This window comes from Nicotiana tabacum, chromosome 15 (genome assembly GCF_000715075.1).
Source record: "Nicotiana tabacum cultivar K326 chromosome 15, ASM71507v2, whole genome shotgun sequence".
Lineage (NCBI taxonomy): Eukaryota > Viridiplantae > Streptophyta > Magnoliopsida > Solanales > Solanaceae > Nicotiana > Nicotiana tabacum.
The window spans coordinates 32,378,770-32,394,242 of record NC_134094.1 but is presented as its reverse complement, the minus strand read 5'-3'; the positions used below and the strand labels follow the sequence as shown (position 1 = coordinate 32,394,242).

The 15,473-nt window shown below is 33.3% G+C and overlaps 1 protein-coding gene across 2 annotated transcripts; it reads left to right on the top strand.

Moving 5' to 3' along the window:
- Nucleotides 1–7,901: 7,901 nt before the first annotated feature.
- LOC107830885 (uncharacterized) lies at nt 7,902–12,012 on the top strand. 2 transcript variants are annotated; one of them, XM_016658570.2, is made up of 3 exons: nt 7,902–8,041; nt 9,462–10,420; nt 11,662–12,012. In XM_016658570.2, the coding sequence occupies exons 2-3, from the start codon at nt 9,464–9,466 to the stop codon at nt 11,665–11,667; spliced, it is 963 nt and encodes a 320-aa protein (XP_016514056.1). In that variant the 5' UTR covers nt 7,902–8,041; nt 9,462–9,463; the 3' UTR covers nt 11,668–12,012.
- The last annotated feature ends 3,461 nt before the right edge of the window (nt 12,013–15,473 follow it).

The window sequence follows — 15,473 nt, the reverse complement described above, 5'->3', positions numbered from 1 at the left end:
CTGCCTCGTAGTCCCAAATCATAAATAAATTCACAATATCTAATTTTCTTATATCACTGCGGGAGCCTTGACATTTAATTTTTAAAGAAATCATTTTTCCCAAAATAGCATCCAGCATTTTAATCAGCCTTATCACACCGCATGACTTCTAGTAGTTTCCCTACTAGCCACGTATTTCAAGCCACCCTTATCTCACTGCATGCGTTTCGACACCCTGACCTTATATCACCGCATGCGTATCAATATCACAATATTTCATAAATTGCACCTCAAGTGCCCAAATATCACATCATAATACAACTTGCACCTCAAGTGCTCAAATATTACAACATTTCACAAATTGCACATCAAGTGCTCAAATATTACGACTTTTCACAGAAATTAACAATACATTATTTTTCCACAATAAGGAGCCCACGACTCGATCATAATGTGTACAACATCTTAACAAAATGTTCGGGAGTGAACAACTCAACCGAATAATAATTCACAATTTAGCATTTTGCCTCAATATGATTCACGACTTTTATAATTCAATACCAATTTTTCAACAACGTTTACTGAAAAGTAATTCATCAAGGAACAACACCTCTTTTAAATCATAACTTCAAGAAATAATTAGATTTATTCATCTTATTAACTAAAATTTTCATTTAAATTATCTGTAGGTAAAATCAATAATGAAAGCGTTTTCCATAAAAATGGCAACTCAAACAAACACAGAGTTCACATAAAAGTCAAGTGGCAATCACACCAAATTATTATATAAAAACAACCTCGGCAAACAAGGAATGAGGCATGACAAATAAGGGATTTAATAAGTTACAATAATTTTTTAATTTAATACTTAAGGGCATCTACGAATTTCAACAGATATAATATGCACATATAAACTAAGTATGTACTCGTCACCTCGCGTACATGATTTTCAATTACACAATTTTCACATAAGACTCAATGTCTAAGGGGTAATTTCCCCACTCAAGGTTAGACAAGATACTTACCTTTTTTGAAGTTATGCCGATATTCCAAAATCGACTTCTTGCTTGAATTGACCTCCGTACAACTCAAATCTATCCAAATTAATTGTATAACTTCATTAAAATTCATCAAAAATAATTCTGGATAATAAAACGTCGACTTAAAATTTTATTCTAAAAAGTCAACCAAAGTCAACGCGGGGCTCGCCTCTCAGAACCCGACGTAATTTTTACCAAATCCGAACAACCATTCCAATACGAGTTCAACCATACTAATTTTATCAAATTCCTATAACAACTCGACTTCCAAATCTTAAATTTTTGTTTTTGGAAGATTTTCCAAAAATCTTGATTTCTTCCATTTAAATCCGAAATAAATGATGGATATAACCATAGAATCATGAAGTATAATAACTTTAGGATATAGAAGACTTACCCCAATCCATATGGTGAAAATCGCCTCAAACATCGCTTCAATCCGAGCTCCATAGCTCCAAATATGTTAAAAATGATCGAAACCTCGAAATATAGCTATTGTGCAGGTATTTACTCTTCGCGATCGCGGAAAATACTTCACAATCGCGAAGCAAAAAAATTTTCAGCCCCAAAATTTCTCTTCGCGATCGCGATGCATACCTCTATGGCCAAAAACCAACAACTAAAAATGGCCTAGAAATGGTCTGAAACCACCCTGAAACTCACCCGAGCCCCTCGGGACCTCAACCAAATATACCAACAAGTTCTAGAATATCATACGAACTTAATCGAAGCCTCAAATCACATCAACGAACGCTAAAACCACGAATCATGCCCCAATTCAAGCTTAATGAAACTAAGAAATTTAAACTTCTACATTCGACGCCGAAACCTATCAAATTAAGTCCGATTGACTTCAAATTTTGCACACAAGTCATAAATGATATAACGGACCTAAAAATAATTTCAGAACTGGATTCCGACCCCGATATAAAAAAGTCAACTCCCCGGTCAAACTTCCAACTTAAACTTCATATTTTTGCCATTTCAAGCCTAATTTAACTACATGCTTCCAAATAACTTTCCGGACACACTCCTAAATCCAAAATCACCATACGAAACTATTGGAATCATCGAAATTTCATTCCGGAGTCGTTTGTTCAAAAGTCAAACTCCGATCAACTCTTTTCATTTAAGCTTCAAAAATGAGAATTGTTCTCTCTGTTTAATTCTGAATCTTTCGAAAATCAAACCTGACCACACACGCGGGTCATAATACATATTATAAAGCTTCTCGGGACCTTAAGTCACTGAATGAGGCATTAATTCTTAAAACGACAAGTCGGGTCGTTACAACCACTAAGTAATTGGAATTGGTTAATTACACAACCTAATAATTACGACGACCTGTTTGTAATTCGTTATAATGTAATTATAAGTGTACTATTTGGTTGCACAAGTATAATTACACAGTTAGATTAAATTTTAAATATAAAGTTAATTATCAAAAATAAAAAGTTAAGACTTAACAAATATATGCCTTTATAAATAATATTAAATTTTGATATTTAAGATAGATATTGTTTCTTGAAAATATATTAATTACTAATCATATATTTGTAACTAATATTATAAAAATAATTGATATATATATTTTTCAAATTAATAATATTTTAATTTAATCAATTATAAAAACTAAAAGTACATATTTTCTAAGAACATCACTGCATGCTAGATAAAATAGTTAATATTTATAAATATAATTCCATAACATTACTCAAATATTTTGCGAAAAAATAATCTATCAATTTTAACTGAAAAATAAATGACATGCAATCTGAGTTAATAAGAGAATACTACTAAAGCAAATAAAATGGAAGCAAAAATATAACATAAATTCAAATCCAAGAAAAAATTACAACATACAATACATTAAGTTTCGATATAATTTAAGTAAATATAATTCAAAAAAAAAAAAACATAAGTCTATAACCTCATTCAACAATGAGATTCTACTTTAATGACATCACTCATTAAATGCTAAGTTTATTAATAATTTATTATTTTTAATATTAGGAGGAAGAATTTCAAAACTAGAATAATAACACAATTATGCTAAATGAAAAAAGGAGCAACTACATGGAATCACAAAAAATAAAAATATTATTTAAATATTAAAAAGTAATCTATCATTTTAACATAGTTAAATTTTTATATAATCTCATCCAATAACAAATTTCAACTTTAATGACATAACTCATTATATGTCAAATTTGTGAATGACTTATTCTTTCTAAGATTATGGGGTATAATTTTTTAGAAAACTTAGAATAATAACGTAGCTGTGTAATAAAAAAATAAAGAAATAAAATATGAGAAATTATGTAGAAACACGTGAAGTAAAGGTTGGGAAATGAGAAATAAGGAAATAAAAAATAAATAATGTAAAACGAATATTAGAAAGAATTTCAAAAGTTAAAAAAAGAAATTAAAAAGAAAAAAAAGAATATAAATAAAAAGTAAATTAAGAAGAAAAGAAAAGAGATTCAAAAAATAACTTGGTAATTACACCATGTAATTACCAGCAATTCTTAGCTCCTCGTTGAGAATTGTAGAGTGTAATTACACCCCCTCAATTACACCTAATTATAGGATGACCAGGTAATTACCTGGTCAGACAAACATGCCAAAATTATATAATTACATCCAATTACACCCAATTCAATTACATGGTGACTTTCCAAGTAGGTTCTTGAGTATAATTAAGCGGTAAATAGTTATGTGGAAAACAAAAATAATGTTATGAATACATTGAATTTGTCATGTCCAACAACTCATCTATGAACCATTTTGGATATACATGAATATGTTTATTACATTCATTTAATATCTTGTAACTCTCAAGTAAATTGTACACTATATATACGGTATTTCTATTTCTACAAAAGACATTAATAAGATAGACTTGAATAGAACTTGATAGAATAAAAGTTTTATCTATATTTCTTGGCTTATAATGCTATAATTTTATAATACATTATCAGCACGAAGTTCTAACCAACTGAGGTTATCTGTTTCATTCGAATTTTATCTTCTTCCAAAAAGAGGTAGTTAGTTTCTGTTCCGATTCAGGTATACATTCTTATGTTTATAACATTTCTACTAGGATCTTCTTTAACCTACAATTTAATTACCATATGCATAACTTATTTTGAATATGATTATAATAATTGCCTTGGTATGAAAATAATAAGCTTTGGTTAAATTGTTATTTCATTATATAATCTATGAAGAAGTTTAAACCTACACATAAATAGATAAGTATTAGATCGAATTACCATGATTTTATTATTTGGCATGACCAGTTGGGCCATCCCGGTTATACTATGATGCGCAAAATAATTGAGAATTCACATGGTCATTCATTGAAGAACCAGAAGATTCTTTAAACTAAAGAATTCTCTTGTGCTGCATGTTCTCAAGGAAAACTGATTATTAGACCATCAGTAATTAAAGTTGGAGTTGAATCTCCTGCATTTTTAGAACATATACAAGGTGATATATGTGGGCCCATACACCCTCCATGTGGACCATTCAGATATTATATGGTTTTGATAGATGCATCTACAAGATGGTCTCATGTGTGCTTGTTATCAACACGCAATTCGGCCTTTGCGAGGTTACTGGCTCAATTAATAAGATTAAGAGCACAATTTCCAGATTATGCAATTAAGACACTCCGTCTTGATAGTGCTGGTGAATTTACGTCCCAAGCCTTTTATGATTATTGCATATCAACTGGGAAAACAATTGAGCATCCAGTTGCTCATGTTCATACTCAAAATGGTCTAGCGAAATCATTGATCAAATGCCTCCTATTAATTGCTGGACCAATGCTTATGAGAACAAAACTTCCCATTTCAGCATGGGGTCATGCTATTTTTCATGCAGCAACTCTTGTGCGGATCAGACCTACAAGTTATCATAAAGTCTCCCCAATACAATTGGCTTTTGGTCAGGAGCCAAATATTTCCCATCTTAGAATATTTTGATGTGTAGTATATGTTCCAATTGCTCCACCACAATGCACAAAGATGGGACCCCAAAGAAGATTGAGGATATATGTTGGGTATGAATCTCCTTCTATTATAAAATATTTGGAACCTATGACTGGAGATTTATTTACGACAAGATTTACTGATTTCCATTTTGATGAATCAATATACTCAATATTAGGGGAAGAAAATAATCAATTGCAAAAAGAGATAGATTGGAATGCATTATCACTATCTCATTTAGATCCTCGAATAAATCAATGTGAACACGAGGTTCAAAAGATAATTTATTTATAAAATATTAATAAATCAACTGCCAGATGCATTCACTAACCTACCAAGGGTGACTAAGTCACATATTTCAGCTGCTAATGCTCCTATTCGAATTGATGTCCCGGTTGGACAATCTATAAATACAAATGAGTCTAAGCCACACTTGAAACATGGTAGACCAATTGGTTCCAAAGATAAAAATCCCCAAAAGCGAAAAGGAGCAAATGATCTAGGAGCTCATAATATGGAGGGAATTGCTCAAAAAATGTCCCGTGACATAACAAGTGATAAGACCTCAGAGGAGGTCCAAGTACCTGAAAATAATAAGAATGAAGAGATCTCAATAAGTTATGTCTCTACGGGAAAAAGGTGGAACCGAAATAATGTTATTGTCGACAATATTTTTGCTTACAATATTGCAGTTGAGATAATGCAACAAGATGGGGATCTTGAACCAAGATCTGTCGATGAATATAGACAGAGAAATAATTGGCCAAAATGGAAAGACGCTATCCAGGCAGAATTAGCGTCACTTGAAAAAACGTGAAGTGTTCGGACGTATAGTCCGAACACCTGAAGGAAAAAAGCCAGTGGGATACAAATGGGTTTTTGTGCGAAAACGAAATGATAAAAATAAAGTCGTAAGATATAAAGCACGACTTGTGGCACAAAGATTTTCGTAAACACCTGTCATTGATTATATGGAGACATATTCTCCTGTGGTGGATGCAATCACTTTCAGGTATCTTATAAATTTGGTAGTCCATAAAAAACTTGATATGCGTCTGATGGATGTTGTCACAACCTACTTATATAGCATATTAGACAACAAAATTTATATGAAAATCCCTGAAGGGATTAAAGTTCCTAAAACTAATAAATGTTTTCGAGAAACATATTCAATAAAGCTTCAAAAATCCTTATATAGATTGAAACAATCAAGGCGAATGTGGTATAACCGCCTGAGTGAGTATTTTCTGAAAGAAGGGCATAAGAATGATCCAATTTGTCCTTGTATATTTATAAGAAGGTCTGGACCTGAATTTGTTATAATTGTTGTGTATGTTGATGATCTAAATATCATAGGAACTCCTGGGGAGATTCCAAAAGCAGTAGACTGTTTGAAGAAAGAGTATTAAATGAAAGATCTTGGAAAGACAAAATTTTGTCTTGGTCTACAAATTGAGCAAATGAAAGATGGAATTTTTGTCCATCAATCAACTTTTACCGAAAAGATCCTTAAACGTTTTTATATGGATAAAGCACATCCATTGAGTACCCCGATGGTTGTGAGATCACTAGATATAAATAAAGATCCATTTCGACCTCATGAAAATGATGGAGAGCTTCTTGGTGATGAAACTCCATATCTTAGTGCAATTGGGGCACTAATGCATCTTGCAAATAATACTCGACCAGATATAACTTTTGCAGTAAGTTTATTAGCAAGATTTAGTTCCTTTCCAACAACAAAACACTGGAATAATGTTAAGCATATTTTTAGATACCTCCGAGGGACTATTGATATGAGATTATTTTATTCTTATGAATTCGATTCACAAATGACTGGTTATGCAAATGGAGGTTATTTGTCTGATCCATATAAAGCCCGATCTCAAACATGCTATCTATTTACTTGTGGAGGTACAACTATTTCATGGCGTTCAACAAAATAAACTTTAGCTGCTACATCTTCCAATAATGCAGAGATAATAACTATTCATGATGCTAGCCGAGAGTGTGTATGGTTGAGATCAATGACTCAACACATTCAACAACTGTGTGGTCTTTCTTTAAAAACAAAGACTCCAACGATATTGTATGAAGATAATGCTGCTTGCATAACTCAACTTAAAGGAGGATATATCAAAGGAGACATAACAAAGCACATTTTACCAAAGTTCTTTTTCACACACGATCTTCAGCAAATTAGTGAGATAAATGTTCAACAAATCCGTTCAAGTGACAATCTAGCAGATTTATTCACTAAGGCATTGCTAACATCAACATTTGAAAAAATGAGACATAAGATTGGAATGCGTCGTCTTAGAGATATCAAATAAAATTTTCATCAGGGAGAGTATAATACGCGCTGCACTCTTTTTTCTTTAACCAAGGTTTTGTCCCAATTGAATTTTTCTAGTAAGGTTTTTAATGAAGCAACACTCAATGCGTATTACAAGATATGTGTACTGTTTTTCCTTCACTAGGCTTTTTTCCACCGGAGTTTTCCTAGTAAGGTTTTAACGAGATACATTATCTATGAAAGTTTAAGGGGAGGGTTATGAATACATTGAATTTGTGAATGTCCAACAACTCATTCATGAACCATTTTGGATATACATGAATATGTTTATTACATTCATTTAATATCTTGTAACTCTCAAGTAAATTGTATGCTATATATACTGTATTTCTAATTCTACAAAAGACATCAATAAGATAGACTTGAATACAACTTGATAGAAGAAAAAATTTATCTATATTTTTTGACTTATATTGCTATAATTTTATAATAAATAAGAATTTAACCCCAAAAATAAAAGTTTTTGCCGACATGGTTAACACATGAGTGACGTGTTCTAGTTTGACAATTCCAGCAACCCCTTGTATATATCTTGTCTTTATTTGCAATTCATTTTCTCCCCTTATCAGATCAGATCAGTTCACCCCATTACAGACTGCATCTTTAGGCTTTTCTGCCCTAAACCAACAAGATTTAAGCAAATCTAAGTGAACCAGCAAGGACAAAAACAGGTAATTGTTGCATTTTCTTTTCTGTCTTTTACAGTTTCACTCAGTAGCTTTTGCTTTTTCTTTTGTTTCTTCTTCTATTCTGCTGTTTTCTTGATCTTGGTTAGATTCAGATCATTAAAACTTGCAACTTGTATCAGATTGTCTGCTCTGCTTATCAGTCTTGATACCCCAAAATGACATTTTTAATCCCTTTTATACATATCAATGGATCTGATCAGATCATCGATCCTCCTTTGATCATCTGTCAACTCGAATGCTTGACTAATCTGATTGTGTCAAAATGTGTATCATTAGTTTTTTTGACTTCTGATTCGTATGTTTGCAAACTTAGTAGACTTGTTCATACTAAAAGAAGTTGACCTAACAAAATATGCATAGTTTGTTGCAGCAGTACTCAGTTTTGAGTAAAAAACAAAGCTTTATGTTTTCTTCTAAAGCATTACTTGTTAGGGAATAAATCTGCCCTCCATTGGTTGTATTAGGGTTCCAAAGCAGTCTATGATTGTTTTTGGCTGTTTATGGAACCAACTACAACAGGTTAAACTAGAGTGAAAATTATTTACACCATCAATCTATAGAAATTGAATTATCTTTAGTATCTAATTTGGAAGCAATAATCATGTCTTCCAAGGGGGCAGGTGGTACACTAAGCTCCCGTTATGCGCGGTGTCTGAAGAAGGGCCGGACCACAAGGGTCTATTATATGCAGTCTTACCCTGCCACGGCTTGAACCCGTGACCTCCTGGTCACATGGTAGCAACTCCCCTTCTCGGTCTTGTGAGCAACTCTTAAAAAAACCCTTGAAGTTCACTCTTAAATCTTTGAACCAGTTACACGTGCATGAGAGTATTAAAGAATATCATAAAGTCCACGGTAAAGCCTTGGAACCAAGTTACAATATAGAGGCCCTTTGAGAATAAACTCGTCTCACGTTGGTGTATAAGGGTCTAACGGCTTTTATAATGTCTAAAGTTTAAATACTCAGCTTCTTTCCCATTACTGGCACCAATAGTTGCACAAGCAGCACACTCTTTTGTTATCGACACCATTATCTATGACAAATTTTTTCAAGTATGATTGAAAGACGCATGACTTATGTGTCCATTGAGCATGACTAAATTAGCAGCATCGCGGGTTAGAGCAAAGTTCAGTATGATACGTGAAATCCACATTTTCAAAATGGTTCTGATTATTATTGTGGCAATCCTCTAGAAGCTGTAGAAATACTATTTCTGTTTGTAAATGGTGTATGTGGAGGTTGTTAAGCTGTTTTCATCTTTTTACTAACACTTCTTGTGGCTGTCAATGTTGGTAGTGGTGCTCAGTTATCTAACACGTCGAACACACATTTGTTGCTTGCTTGTATATTTGTACAAGTTGTCAGTCTGCTCATTGAATATTCTTTTGCTTTGCTTCTAAGGTATGTCGTCTTCGGAAAATCCAGAGATTGTTGAGAGGGTTTTCGGGAACAAGGAGAAGGAGGAGAAAGAAGACAAGAAAGATGAGCAAAAGGGTGGGTTTATTGAAAAAGTTAAGGACTTTATCCAAGATATTGGTGAGAAAATCGAAGAAACAATTGGTTTTGGAAAACCAACTGCAGACGTAACTGAAATTCATATTCCTCATATCAATCTTAAAAAAGCTGAAATAGTCGTTGATGTGCTTGTGAAGAATCCAAACCCCGTCCCAATTCCTCTCATTGACATAAACTATTTAATTGATAGTGATGGAAGGAAACTGGTTTCTGGATTAATCCCCGATGCTGGAACAATCCATGCGCATGGTTCAGAGACTGTCAAAATACCAGTTAATCTGGTTTATGATGACATCAAAAATACATACCACGATATACAACCTGGAAGCATCATTCCATATAGGATCAAGGTTGACCTCATAGTTGATGTGCCTGTTTTTGGTAGGCTAACTCTTCCACTTGAGAAAACTGGCGAGATTCCTATACCTTACAAGCCAGATATTGATCTTGAGAAAATCCATTTTGAGAGGTTCTCTTTCGAGGAAACTGTAGCAGTTCTTAAGTTGAAGCTGGAAAACAAGAACAATTTTGATCTTGCGCTCAATAGCCTTGATTATGATCTTTGGCTATCCGACGTCAATGTTGGCGGTGCAGAGCTGGAGAAATCAGCTAAACTTGAAAAGAACGGAATCAGCTATATTGATATCCCCATAACCTTCAGGCCGAAGGACTTTGGCTCTGCTCTTTGGGACATGATCAGAGGGAGAGGTACTGGCTATACCATGAAAGGTAATATTAATGTGGACACACCCTTTGGAGCAATGAAGTTACCCATTAGCAAGGAGGGGGGTACAACCCGTCTCAAGAAGAACAAAGAAGATGGGGGAGACGATGATGAAGATGAGGTATGTTAGCTGTTCCATTTTGAAAATATTTCAGTGTTGCTCATCCGTTGCGCTTATTTGAACCGTTTCCTCATACCCTACTAGTGGGATTACACTGCATTTGTTGTTGTTTGTCTCTGTACTCCTAAGTAGGAATAGTCACCCTTTTTTCCAACCTCAGCATTCTGAGGGTTTGCTTTCATTTTGCACTCTGTTTTGTGCAGATGTGTACTCCCTCTGTCCCATACATCCCCGTAACAAAAAGGATGATACTTTTCGAATTTCGTGAGTTAAACTTCTTAACTTTGACCATGAATTAGAACATAGATAAGTCACAATAGTTAAAATGAAATTTATATATTTGGAAACTATATAGAAGTACTATAAGTCACAATAATTAATTAATTTAAAATATTTTAAAAATATACGAAAAAGTATGTCCAAGAACAACTCTGTTGAATCTCGAAATCCGAAAAGTATCTTTTTTGGGACGGAGGGAGTACATGTTATTGACTTGATCATGCATCTTCTAACGAAACATGAAAAGATAAAAATGTCTCTATCTCTACTTGTGAAGTAGGTGGGGAATTAAAAAACTTAATTATACCAAGTGTGACTGCAAGATCGTAGATGATTGATTGTTGGTATCTGGTAATGCTGAATGAACCACTTATAATAATTTAGTTACCATCCTCCATGTATATAACCTAGAGAGGTAACAGAACATGAATTCTGAGAAGCCATGCCTCTTATGTGAATAAGTATGTGTTATATAAAGAGTAATTTGTGCTATTCAATCATCGACTCGATTTCTTCAAAGAAAGATCATAGTCTACTCTGCAAAGTGAAATCTCTCTAAGTAGGCATGTGTCTATCTCGGTTATCTCTTATTCAAGTGAAGTTGCTGCACAAGTAGCATTTTATCGATCTTGTTTATCATCACTTGATCAATTGTTTTACTATGGTTTTACATTTTATGAGCTTTGAGCTTCAACTTCGGTGAAAAGATGTGTTAACAAGCGACATCTCTGGTTCATCGGTGTTTGCTCATTACGGTCCTTCCGTCACCTAGTTCCTACTTGCCACTTTTTTTTACTTATCATTATGCTTTTTATATACTGAATTTTGTTTCCTCAAGTTGTTGGGTGGATGTCATCTCCTAATTCTATTTCAAGTTCGACTATTATGTCATAGTAGTTTGTTTTCACCCCTTGGCTGTACAAACATGTAGCAGTGTTAACCCTTTTACCTTCCATTCACAGGATTGAAGTTGGAGATCACCTTTGCAAAAGCCACACTTGTTTGTGGCTAGCTTTATAGAGGAAAGGTCATCTGCTGATGGGAACTTTTAGACCCCAAAATAAATATGAACTTTAGCTTGGATGTGAAATGTCTACTTAGTAGATTATTTTGGAATTATGTCTCTGCATGTGTAACTCGTTGTGATCGATATTGTGATGAGGTACTAAATGTTTTATGAGTCGTTTGCTGTCATTGTTGGGCTTGATATATTATGCCCCTTGATGTTTAGACATCGTGAGTCACAACTAAATATTGTTGTTATTGTGGTTCATCTTATCGGGTTGTGATTCTGTATCTGTTATGATTAAAAACAAGGGCTATAAGATCTTTCAACACCTAAGTTGGTTAGAGCCAACAGAGTTACTCAGCGGTAGCTGGTGTCCGACGGAATAGTAGAGGTATACGCTAGTTGGCTCGAATACCAATGTTAATAAATTTCAACTCTTATATTTGGTGTTTATCTATGGTTGCCATGGTTTATTAGCAGCTCATTAATTGGACTCAAATGTTAACCGTGTTGGACTATGATAAGTTTATGGCAATTTCAAAATTTTCTTCCCATAAAAGTCGGTCTTGGCCAGTCTCGTTATCCATTTTCTTCTTGACGACTTTCCTATTGTGATTATGGATTTTTGAGGAGATTGTGTTGGATGGCTTTTGCAAGTGTCATGGAAGCTCTGTGGAAGTAAATGGAAATGTGGTTATATGCAAAGTACTGTAAATGTGAACTAAAAGTAAAAGGGAACGTCAAATATTCTGTTTGCAATCCAAGTTTGAATGGAACATAATAACAAAAGGGGAACATCATCAGTATTTGCTTTACTACTGAGTTCTTTTTCTTTTTTGGGTTCCCATCTGAATTTCAATATTCGCAATGGGGATCCTGTTATTCTAGATTTGCACAGCGTAAGACCTACTAAAAGCCAACACTTTCTATGACCTCTGGTTAAGGATCCCGTTATTCAGAGCTCAAATTTAATGCCTCTGGGTAAGGATGAAAAGACCTGATCCAAACCACTACAATCTAGGTGGTGCTTTAGTACTTAGTTGTGCTACTTAATTCTCTATGAGATACACTACAACCTTGGTGGTGTTTTACTAGTGAGTTACCACTTAATTCTCTATGAAATACATGTTGATTGTTGAGTTAGACAGCTAAACTTCATCAAACTCCTAACCAATATCAAGATGCCATAATTGATTAGGCTTGGTTTACTTTGGTTTGAATATAAACTAAAATAAGTGGCGTTTATTCAAACAAAAGGGAACCGTAGGTGATCAAAGAAAACTAATTCTGAAGAATGAGATACAGATTTACAAGCACAAAAGGGTAGGCTCGACTGTTAATCTAAGCTCATTGATACAACAACGTTTACGACAACAACACAACTAAGATTTATTTATGGGGCTTTCTCCTTTACTTTGGCGAGAAAATAAAGTCTCTCTTATAGAGAAGACTTTGAAAGCTCGCTTTCCCTTTCAATGTCCAGTTCTGGATATCATGACTTGCCTTCAAGACCTTCAAAGAAGAGTAATTGATCTGTTCTCAAGTAAACCTAGTTCCTTTTTCTTTACAAGATTTTAGATTTTTGCATAACACATAAGAACATAGTTCTCTTCTATTCTACACTAATTATTGTTCCATTCAGTTGTAGATGCACATTGGTACTGAAATTGACAACTAGTGGAGTAGTCTTTTATTTGACCAGTCTTTGTATTTTTTTACAAACACTTCTCAATTATGGTTTTGACCCCCACCGCCTTCCCCCCTACCCCTCCCCCTCTCCCCCCCCCCAAAAAAAAAGAAGCATACCCCTTATTTGACGAACTTTTAGGATGATATGGCCATTTACAAATTGAATGCAAGTAAATGTCCCTACCTCTTTTAATATTTTTTTTTTCAATTATTTTTCTTATATATTTTCTTATGTGGCAATATAGAAGCCTATCTTTGCAAACATCAAATGTCAAAGGACCTATTTGTAAACCAAAATCAAACACTTTTCCTTTACAATAGGAAAACTTCTCTAGAAAGACAAAACCCTTCCCTTGAAAACCCTTCCGTCGATTTCAACGGAAAGAGTGTTGGCTTCTAAATCCTCTATTTTTTTTTTGTGTGTTTTCTAGTCCTTTATGTTCTACTATGTTCTAAGACCCTCATTATTTCTTGTCCAAGCTGGGGAAAAATGAGGTAACTTAATTTTTTTTGTTCCACTCGAATTTGTCAAAGCTGGGGAAAATGAAACACAAATTCTTGTTTCTCTTGTTTTCATCCAGGCCCTTCCTAAATCCATGTGAATTCCTCTTCGTAGTTTTTCATTTCACCAAGCCCGTGAAATGATTTGACTTTCACAATTCAATAAGACTGGGGATATCAATTAATGTAGTTTTTCTTGTGTTTAAAGCTAATGATCTCTTATGTTTTATTGTAAGATCTCTTATATAACTAGTTTAAAGTTTATATATGATCTCTTATGTTTATTCTAATATCTCTTGTGTTTAAAGTTAATGATCTCTAATGTTTTGTTGTAATATCTCTTATATAACTAGTTTAGATCTCTTATCTTTTGCTGTAAGATCTCTTATATAACTAGTTTAAAGTTTTTGCTAATGTACTAGTTAAAAGTTTTGTGAAATCTCTTATATAACTAGTTTAACGTATATATATGATCTCTTATGTTTATTCTAATATTTGTTATGTTTAAGTTATGTTATAAGTTTCATTGTTAATTAATCGTTATTATTTTCTTATAACATCTTATAATTTAAGGATCTTTACACAAACAACCAGTCATATTCATTGTTTACTTTTTTTATTCATATGCATAGATTATACATTCATTATACATAATTATACACATATAATACATAAATATGCATAGATTATACATTCATTATACACAATTATACACATATAATATATAAATTATATATACATTATACCTCCACCGGCTATTTTTAGTTTAAGCGGTTGGGTGGACGGCTATTTGGGTTAATTATTCTATAATTGAATAGCAATATACATATGTTTCCCTTGATAGGTATGTGATTATGAAGCAATAGATGTGTTTGAGGAGTAGTTAGGCAAGGCTGAGGATTATTTAAAGATACATTCAGAAAAGGTGAAAAATCTTTGGATAATATTCATGGAAGTAAAACTTACCGTGCAAGTGTTTTGAACCATCCAATTGCTGTCAAATGTTTAAATGTTTAGAATCTAAATATCTCCCATGTTATACATATATTTTCTCCTATGCTTTATTCTAAAATCTCTTTTGTTAAGTTCATTAGTATCTTGCAATTTATAATCTCATGTGTAAGAGATCTAACATTTAGTCGTAAGAGATCTCTTATACTTTATATATCAATCTCTTGTGTGAACAGAAATATCTCCTACATTGCAGCAGAAGAATCTCCTGCATTTTATATTAATATCTCCTACAATTTACTACACAAATCTCCTGCTTCAAATCGCCATGGTCGCAAGAGATCTATATCAAGGTCGTAAGAGATCATTAGTTGTTCATAAGAGATTAAGACCATAATATACATATTATCTTTCTTTCATTGTAACTCGGAGTTAGTATAAATAATTACTTGACAAGCATGATCGCACTTACTACCAACTAAATTTGGAAGTTTTAAAAAGATAAATTGCGTTGTAGTTAAAAAAATAATAAAAATAATAAAGGGTGACCACTAAATATAACTTGAGAGATCTACTCATGGTCGAAAGAGACCTGTATCATGGACGTAAGAGATCATTATTTGT